The sequence below is a fragment of the Saccostrea cucullata genome, unplaced genomic scaffold (assembly GCF_032062105.1).
Source record: "Saccostrea cucullata isolate Sc308-1 unplaced genomic scaffold, CSIRO_AGI_Scuc_v1 ctg13928, whole genome shotgun sequence".
Lineage (NCBI taxonomy): Eukaryota > Metazoa > Mollusca > Bivalvia > Ostreida > Ostreidae > Saccostrea > Saccostrea cuccullata.
Genome location: NW_026919803.1, coordinates 2,068 through 12,806, shown reverse-complemented (window position 1 = coordinate 12,806; position 10,739 = coordinate 2,068). Strand labels below are relative to the sequence as shown.

The window sequence follows — 10,739 nt, the reverse complement described above, 5'->3', positions numbered from 1 at the left end:
TGAGAAAACTCGCGGACAAAGTGACCCTCTGAAAATCACTAAATCGCGGAAATCTCAAAACCGGAAGTGACGTCATCAAAACAAAAAATTATATATCAGGTTTGTTCGATGTTCTATCAGTCCTGAAAGTTTCATGAAAATCGAGCGAGCCGTTTCCGAGAACTCGCGTGCACAAAATCGGTAAGAAAAAAAAACAATAATAATAATAAAAATAGTGGAAAAGAAACCTAAGAATAACAAGAAGGTCTTCCGCTGAAGACGGAAGACCTTAATAATAAAAATAGTGGAAAAGAAACCTAAGAATAACAGTAAGGGATTCCGCTGAAGACGGAAGACCTTAATAATGCTAGCTGTGGCACAAGATTGCGCGGACAAAAAGATTGCTGCTTTACCTGATTGGTGTATAATGAGAAGTTGTTTAATAAAAAATATTCTGCACTTGCTTTCTGTTTTAAATATATCAGGAAATGTTGTTTAATTCATGTCTACAAGAAGAGCTGGACAGGCTGGCCGGTTTGTTTACATGAGAATAAAATCTGCGAAAGTCGGGTTCGCTACTTGACACACATTCCGAATTTACATGAATCACAGCGAAATCACTGTGAATTTATGTGTGAACAATCATGTATCAAGATTAAATGATTTATTTAATGGTAAACATTTATTTCTGAATGGGAAACACAACATGGTAAGGGTACATTATACTTATTATACCGAGAACCGCTATTTCCGCGTATTTCTGTGTATTGCTCAAATGTAAACAAACATTGCATTTACTCCCCAGGAAAGCAAATTGAAAGATGTTCGGTATTAAAATATCATATCATATTAGTAGAATTTAGTGCAACTTAAACATTAAAAAAAAATGGGCGACAAAAGCTTTTTATGACATGTTTTATCATTTGCATGGGAAATTTCCATCACGAAAAATGAGATGTTCATGCCGTAAAAATTCATAATTTCTGTTTCCTATAAAATCTGGCCGTGAAACTACACAGAAGATATTGCTGTGATCTGTTCTACATGTTCCTGAATATTACAAGTCAATCAGAAATTTAGCATGAGTTTTCAAAAAATATTCTACGTTGCTGATGCGTCGTTTCAGGTTTGAATTTTTTTTTTCAATTGCCGAGAAAATTTAAAACTTCTATATAATGAGCAGGATCACTGTAAAAACTTTAAATACACTTTCTTTGAGGTCTCTTCTACATGTTACTGAATATTACAATTCAATCAGAAATTAATCTTGAGTTTAAAAAAAAAATTCTACGTTAAAAAAAAATTTATAACTTCTACGTGCAGGATCTGATGCGTTGTTATTACAAGTTTTTTTAAAAAAAAAAATTTACTATTGCCGAGAAAATTTATAACTTCTATATAATGTGCAGAATCACTGTAAAACTTTAAATACACTTTCTTTGAGGTCTCTTCTACATGTTTCCGCAGTTTTATGTGGATACCGGATGGCGTATGAGTTCAAGAGGTGAAATCTAGGTTACACTGGTTTAATAAAGGGGGGGGGGGGTGTTGAATAATAAATAATGCGAGTTTTGTATTTTATAGCTTGGATATGAATTTTTAATTAACTTTAAAGGTCAAGGTCAAATGTAAAAGGTCAAATGACAAAGGTCAAGGTCAAAGGTCAATTGTTTTGGTTAATTGAGCCTCTACTTGCAAGGTTACAAGTCAGAATAAATAGTGGTATTGCAAGAGATTAATGCTCAGAAAGGTGATAGAAGTTATTTCTTACTAGACGAGCTTGTTGCAAAGCAACAAATAAGTCTTCCGTCTAATTCTGAAGAAGATGGTATCGAGATTGATAGACATTTACGGTTATGTGTGCAAAAAACGAGCCATTTACAAATACTTCCGGCCTGACCGGAAGTGACGGTATTTTAACGACTTTAAATGATCTCTGCCTCTGCTATTTATTATTTTGAACAACTTCCCTTCTATGATGCATAAGAAATTGTCAACACTTTTTGAGATATCAGATAAAACGTTTTGGCCCCTCGGGATCCTTTATTTTAGGGGCCAGCCCTTTTCTTGGATATCATTTGAAAGATCGTGCAATTCTACATTTCTTTTGTTCTACATGTTTTAACAAAATATTTCTAGGTAAAAAGTTATCGTAGAAAAGGTGTTAAAAATTTTGAAATTCTTGGTAGGACTATTTTCGGGCCATAGCGAGCGCCGACGTGCTGCACTTCCGGAGAAAAAGATTGGTGTATGTCACATCAGCACATGTTGCTCTATCATCGCTGAAAATTTCATGCTTCTGTGTTAAGTACTTTTTCAGAAAACTGCCGGACAAAGTGACCCTCTAAAAATCACTAAATCGCGAAAATCTCAAAACCGGAAGTGACGTCATCAAAACAAAAAATTATATATCAGGTTTGCTTGATGTTTTATCAGTCCTGAAAGTTTCATGAAAATCTATGGAGCCGTTTCCAAGAAATCGCGTGCACAAAATCGGTAAGAAAAAAAACAATAAAAAAAATAATAAAAATAGTGGAAAAGAAACCTAAGAATAACAGAAAGGTCTTCCGCTGAAGACGGAAGACCTTAATAAAAGTTGAAAAAGAAACCAAAGAAAAACAATAAGGTCTTCCGCTGAAGACGGAAGACCTAATAAAAATAGTGGAAAAGAAACCTAAGAATAACAAGAAGGTCTTCCGCTGAAGACGGAAGACCTTAAAAATAGTGGAAAAGAAACCTAAGAATAACAGTAAGGTCTTCCGCTGAAGACGGAAGACCTTAATTACATGATGGAAGTTTAATTTTCTTTTTTAATTTTTCAATCTGGTTCTGCCAATTAACCTTTACATAAATTATTTTATAGGTTGCAAGCAATGAAGTATGTCCCGTAATTATTCTAATGGTCTTTCTACATATAATATTACATCAAACAGCGGATTTTTCACCTAGCTGTTTCTTACGTGTAAAATTTACATCGGGCACGGTGTACAAGAAATACGTACAGGTTCGGAGAATCACGACCAGGCCGGGTGGGTGCAGACTTTGGAACAGCGTGGTTGGTGATACATCAGGTAGCAGTAAGTTGAGTAAGTATGGCCCCATTAGTTGTGATACTTCAGTCGATAAGTCAGTTGGTACGGTCACAGAGAAAAAAGACAGGATGTATATATCTTTGGTTTGTAGGTAGACGCGTTACCGGTGGTGACCATAGCATAACATTGTAACAATGAAGTTATGTCATAGACATTTTGTAAACAATAACATGTGCTTTGCTCACACATTGGGCATGATTTTGGCATGCATATGATATCTGAATGATAAAAGCGCAAACTTGTTTAAGATTGATATGTCTGATTGAAAATAAAAAGTTTTTTGATCAGGTAAATCTTAGAAACACATGATCAGGTTGAGCACACTTCACTTATAAAGTAACTTAAAACATTCAGGCATTGTTACTCTGTTCAGTAATCACAGGTACTTGGGTCTTGGTTTAATATGTTTTATGGTCTGACCGTTGAGGTGAGTGCAGTTAAACACCATCAAAAACACATTTGAAACATTGATTAGCTACTTCTATCATCAAGTTTCAGAAGACATTTCGACTACAGTCCCTGAAACGTTCTACTTTCCCATTTTTCTGTTCGTTCGTTCAGCGTGCGTTCACTGTTCGCTCTTCGTTCACAGTATTGCGTTCACCGTTCACCGTGCGCTCGCGTTCACCGTTCACAAAATGTTCACCGTTCGCTCTTCGTTCCGTTTACTTTGCGTTCACCGTTCACTTATCGTTCAGTCTTCATTGTCATTCGGAACTCCGAAGTGAAAGGACTTATCTTTTTGATGATAAGGATTTACATGTTTTTTTAATTAAATAACTTTGATATCGTGTTTGAAAAATAATTATTTCATCGCAAAAATTATCTATGGTATTTCTATTATTATAACTCAGCTGTTACTTATTTCATGAAATTTCCCTGGAAAATAATACATTAATTACCTACATGCATGTAGAATGATGCTAAAATATTAACTTTAAAAAAGGGCAATGTACAAATACTTAACGCACGGCATCAATTTGTAGTAATTTCAAAGAGGACAAATTATTAATAGATGTATAATAATTAATCCAAGTCTTTTACAGGACAAGAATACATAAAAAAAAATATTTCTAAAGTATCAAGTATTTTAACTACATGAAGGTTTGAGAATTATGAACAGTACTGCAAATATTCAGTTAATTAAATATCCTTAGAGCTAATTAAATGGATGGTGTGGTTTTAAATTTTAGAAAAGACCAAAATATTTAAAATAGTCTATTATTAGAGAAGGAAAATTCCTTACTTCACCATACCTAAACACATGTTTTAAATATATGTTTGCCATTCAGTTTAATTAAGACCCCCCCCCCCCCCCTCCTCGTGTCTCTCTCCCAAAATAAAATTCTTACTGAGTTTTTTCAGTATATTTTAATTAACTTTTAATTTGTATTGTAACACAAGAAAATCAGTCTTAAAACCAACATCAAACAGTCATTTAACAATAGTATTTAAGAATAAACTTGTGTATAGTAGTATTTTAAATTGGCAGGGAATATGTTTCAAATTCAATTTAAAACTTAATCCTTCCAAGTATATATTCCAATTATTTATTTTTTCTGCAGGAATGCAAAAATCAGATATAGAAATTATAGGGGAAAATATTAAAACTTCTTGGAATACTAAGTGAATCTTTGCCTTCGACATGTTCGGTGAAACACGATTTCCACACCTCCACTGTGTCGAATTATTTACAGGACAAGCTACATGCACTAGCACGAACTTCCTGTATACTGTGTGAACTTGATGATGAAAAATAAAAGCCAATGATTACTGTCAAATTGTTTTGTTAATTTAAAAAAAAAAGATGACCTTTACTGCTTGGAATTTTAAGGAAAAATAATAAGATTTTTTTATTTGATACAACAGATAACTGAGACTGGCGGGGGGGGTGGTGGTGCTTATATCTCTCTCTCTCTCTCTCTCTCTCTCTCTCTCTCATAAATTCTCTGTTCAATAAAAACTATGACAGCACATTACTTATTTAGTTTTGAAAATTTAATCTATTACAAATAAATTGAATGCCTCTTTCCAACATCTTGACCGAGTGTAATCACGGCCTGGAAATGTCTACAGATACATGAAGAAGTTAGCTAAAATAATCGTCATAAAAGAATACAAAAGGCACATAAATATAGAATATTTTGCATTAGAATTTAAATAAAACGAGAGTTTTTATGCAGTATGATAACAGTCAATGTCAACAGATAATTGTGAATTAAAAAAAAAATCCGTTATTTTCCTCAGATTTGCTTTGGCACGGAAATACTTGTATGGTTGTTACAATATAATTAATTCATTCTCTAGTAATTTTATCTTCAGAAGACCACATTATTTTATAAGTGAAAAAATAAGCATATTTACTTTATAAATAGATTAATTTTATAATTAATCTTCACGCATTCGGAAACAAATACACGTTTTACAGCAAATGAAATCGTGTTAGAAAATTATATATTTAAAACATAGGTACATATTTGTACAGAAGAAAAATGTTTTTATTATTTATTTATTTATTTATTTTTTTATTTGTATTTAAGCACCTGAAATTAGAATTATAGAATAATAATAGGTTAATCTCAATGCAAGGAAAAGATCGGAGGCATTCGAATAAATCGTTCATCTTGCGTTCACCGTTCGTTCACCGTTCACTTTGCGCTCGCGTTTGCGCTCCTTTCGCGTTCTGCGTTCACTCACCGTTCACACATCGTTCACCATGTTGCTTTCAGCGTTTGCACATCGTTCACCCACCGTTCGCTCTGCGTTCGTTCAGCGTTCATTCACCGTTCGTTCAGCGTTCGTTCACCGTTCGTTCACCGTTCAGGTGGGAAAGTAGAATGTTTCAGGGACTGTAGCTGTGACTTCACGTACACAAAGAAGCTCTATCGGAGCTTAGGGAGACAAACGAGTGTATATTGCGATATATAATTCCTGGGTCTAATATTGCATTATACCAATATATCAATAATATTGCACACCCCAAGTAGTGACAAACTGACAATTTAATGATTTGAACAATCATTATGCCATAGTTACAATGTATTGCCAGGGTTGAAACTCCAGAGAGTAGATTGTCAAATAAGGAAAGTTTACAGTATTTTATTTATATTGGCTTTCAAAAGAAAAAATTTTCAATAAAAATTAAAGCAATATGAGCTGTATGTTTGACATCGGAAAAAATGTTGCAAATTTGTAGTTAGCTATTTCAACAACAGAAAAATAGAACATTTATAAACTTCTGTTGTTCATATTTGCTAAGAAAGAACTTTTTATACGCTTTGATTGAAGCAAAATTGAGTTATTGTCGTCCTGTACAATAATGATTTCTTATATAATACTATTCGGTTGTACAGAAATATTTCTTTTGAAACAATTTTAAACTTTATTTTGGTTTTATTGATCATAAGGGTTTAGATTACATACAGATTAATCATATTAACACATTTTACCAGCAAAATAAAATTCTCAAAAATGCAGCTCATATTGCTTTAAATTAAAAGAATCTGCTAGTGAAAAATATCATAAAAATGTATCATCTGAAGACTATCTTCTCTAAAAGATTTGTTAGGGTCATTCAGCAAACATTTAGCAAGAAATTTCATCAAGATTTATTTCTTGTCTGTCTTTATAAAACTCCAAAATGATTGATTTTTCATTGTGTGTACAGATTTCATTCCAAATTCTACACTTCTATTACTGTTATTACACGTTAGTTGAATATTGAGCTTGCCTCACGAGCCTCGCTTCACGACACTCACTGTGCTCACTATAAATATTTATGCTTCCTCTTTCCAGCAAAAATTAAATGAACAGTAACATAGAATACTATATGTTAACACATGTATGTGTTGAAATTGTTGTTTATGAAGGCTTGATATATTTCCCACTGTCCAATCCGACAACTGTGCAATCCGGCACACTGGCACTTCCGACGCAAAACTTTATTCCCAAAAAAATCTTTATATAACTTATGTAGAAAAATACTTTACAATCCGACCACTGTACATTCCGAATTCCGACACCTTTTTGTAAACACAGCCTATTAATTGCATTGCAATTTTACCTGTGTTATCCGACATAATTACACGGCTCGTTAATTAAACCCCAGGTAGGTATACCATAATTAGCCGCTGGCCAATTACGGGTCCCAGCTGTGATTTTAAAGTCCCGTTTGGTCAATTGGTCATCTGAGAATGTAGTCAGTGATTCATGCTGAAGTTTGTAGGTGTTTTGTTTATGTACACAATAAATGAACAAAACTCAAATTAAAAAAACGTAAATAGCATTTGGCTTCGCCTCATACAGATTGACAATAACGTGTGTCAAAAACTAACTCAGACTGGCATTAAAAAATGAAGACAGTTTAAATTGTAATTCATCTCACTAACGACACATAAAATATGCTTTTGGAGAACTTTTTTTTGAAATAACAAAGAATATCAGGTATCGATAACGTCTTAATCAGGATTCTGTGTTCAACAGATAAAATTATGGTTTAGAAGTTTTCCGCAAGTATTACCTCTCAACCAACTCTCTTTCGCGGCCGGAAATGCGAGCGTTTCGTTTACGTAGCTCTTTTCTAAGCGTGGATAAATCCCACGACCCATAATCGGCCAATATATCTTTAAATTTTAATTAAAATAGCAAGGTATACAAGGTCGAAATTACGTTGGCACTCTCTAAAATTGGAAGAACGAAAAGTCACGAACTTAAACGTGTCATGCGACACCTATATAATTCAGGGACGATAATGTGCAATTGCTAAGGACGCCCGATATTTCGAAAGCATTCCGGTGCCAGACAACTCACCGAAAGACAGGTCACCGACAAAAGATACATAATATTATCCAGTACCTTGCAACTCTGACAGAAGAGACTTTAATGAAACAGCGACTTAACAAAAACAGACAACAATTGACACTTTTTTCACTAAACCTCAGGAACTGTAACTAACGTTATACGTTGCATTGTTTATTGTCTGAAACTGTAAATAGAAATGTACCATGCCATTTAATTATTTATTGAAATAAAATCACATCTTCTTGTAAAAATCTTTCATATGAAATATATATAATTATGGAGGCCACGATTAACCATGTACCTTTTACTGATAATGTTGGATCTAATGCCATACTTGACAAATTGTGACAGAAATAGCCAACACTGAGTAATCCGACACACTGTTTAATCCGACATAAATTCTATTTCCCATGGCTTGTCGGATAAGACAGGTTTCACTGTATTACAAAACTGGCATTTCATCTTTCATATTAAACATATTATATTGTAAATAGATAGAAATAAGTAGTTAGATAGGATAATCAATAATTTTTATATTGTCTTTATTATCTTTAAATCTATTTTTTGTCCTGTTATTTTTCCACAAGAAATATAGTATTCATTTTCGATTTATTTTTTAAGAAAGCTTCATTTGTCTGAATGTTTTTAAATTAATGTAAGAACTGTTTTAGAATAAAATGCTTTTAACCTTCGTTAAAAGAAGGTTATATAGATATTATCAAAAGCTGCAAAATTTATTTTCATGCTAACATAAAAAATAACATTTTATTAACTATATTTTCTTTAATTAGTTATTTTTTCCTATAGACTGCCCTCCCGGAAAATTTGGAATGAAGTGTAAAGATGACTGTCCTGTAGGTACGTTTGGAAAATTATGCACAGGAACATGTCAGTGCAAGTCTGGGTGTGATAAAAGAATTGGATGTCCAAGTAAGGATAAAATCTTTCCAACTGACTATAAACATTTAATTTGCATTTTTAATTTTATTGCATAACATCACTTGGAATATAGATATATGATCTCACATGATTTGAAGTTAAATATGATTTTTATCCTTATCCAACGAGTTGTGTGTTTCATATCCACTCGCCTTGATGGGAGTTTATTAAACACACAGCGAGTTGGATAAAAATCATATCCAACTTCAATCATTGTAGGTCCTTCGTATTCCATGCTTACAGGATAAAAAATATGTCACAGGGATTGACACGATTTCCAGAAACTTGGGTAGTCTTGTTTCCATAATAATGATATATCTGAGCAAATGTGAACAGAGTAAATCAAATTATGCTTTTTTTTTTTACTAATGTTCATAATTTCACAATATCTTCTTTTTCATTGTTTCAGCTAGTTCGAATTCAAGTTTCCATACAAGAAGATTACTTCTAATAGTTTTCCCAACGAGTATCATGGCTATCTCTCTTACTATTTCAATTTTGATACTCAAGAACAGGTATATGTAGATCATTTCTTTAACCACATAGTCTTTGTAAAACGAATTGTGACTTTAAATTTTACGTTTGTTTTTTTCCTTTATTTTAAAGAGGCGTAAACTTGTGCCAAAAATGCAATGGTAAGACTTCCTTACTAACTTGCTGAAGTCTTTGTGATGATTTTCATATTCTTGGGAAAGTAAACTGCATTACGATTTTATTTTTATACAGATTATTCCCTAAACAATAACGAAAAAAAGGAGACTGTATCCGTTTCTAACATTGTATACAAGGGAAACAAAGAAAAGGAAGGGGAAGAGACATGTTGGTCTGAAACACGGACTGTACCGATACTTAGTTCAATAAATCACGTGGAAAAAGCCTCGGGGTCTTTTAATGAAGATGACAGTAATGCTGAGATAGAGACAGGCGTTTACAATACCCTCACACTACGAGTTACTGGTTACGTTGAGCCTTCAGCTTGGACACGGCATTCCACCACTGATATCCATTCAGATGCATCTTCAACTTGCTCTAGAACCAAAGTCTTAGGTGATTCACTAAGTAGTGGTGAAATGACTTCTGACGAAAGATTGTATAGAGATGCTTCAATCTGTCTTCAGAAAAGCGATAACAGAAATAAATCAATGCAAACGTTTCAACAAGAGGGAATAGACTACAGAGAAAACAGGACAGACAGTGTTTCTATCAACTCTGAAGATGGCTATGTATTTGATGAAACAGTCCAGGAGGACATGGGAATGGCAGGGGAACTTCGTCAAAAACATCTTTTTATGAAAGAGTTGTCTTCTCAGCTTATGAATATAAACAAAAACTGATTTTCTTCCCTTTTTGGTTTAATGCCGACAATATGCTCTGGATAAACAGTAATAGTGTAAAAATGATAATAAATTTCTAAGCTATTTGCTTCTTTGGTGCCTTGTAAATTTATTTACTTGTTCCTGATTTTTATATGAATTAATATTTTCAATGTTTCAGACAGAGAAATTTGGAAAGTTCCTATTTTTGATATCCAGTTATTACATCTCAAACAAAAAATGCAAAACAATTCAAAAAACTGAAATGTGTGATATATATTCTCATGAAACACCGACCCCTTTATAATTTGTTAATTTTGCAGATCAACGTTGATTTAATCAATAGGGTAAGCAAACGGTGATTAGTTGTAAAAAGAAGAAAAGTTTGTAAAAGTGAGGTATAATTGGGGAAATAGGGAACATTTTTGAACCCCATATCTTCCCTTTATACCTTAAATTAAAGAAAAATAATTTCGTTCTACATATTAAGGAAAACATAGGAACTGTAAATATAAAGGTATTGTAAATGCACCTGTATATAGCGCACTAATAACTAATACTATTGAATACAAGCATTTTCATACATGTTATTAGCAAAGTGGAATGAAAGTATCGA

The 10,739-nt window shown here is 33.0% G+C and overlaps 1 protein-coding gene across 1 annotated transcript; it reads left to right on the top strand.

Moving 5' to 3' along the window:
• Window positions 1–8,673: 8,673 nt before the first annotated feature.
• On the top strand, window positions 8,674–10,396 carry LOC134238415 (uncharacterized). Its single transcript, XM_062720544.1, has 4 exons — window positions 8,674–8,801; window positions 9,220–9,325; window positions 9,417–9,445; window positions 9,537–10,396. Exons 1-4 carry the CDS (start codon window positions 8,702–8,704, stop codon window positions 10,142–10,144), a joined length of 843 nt encoding a protein of 280 aa, XP_062576528.1. The 5' UTR covers window positions 8,674–8,701; the 3' UTR covers window positions 10,145–10,396.
• Window positions 10,397–10,739: the final 343 nt, after the last annotated feature.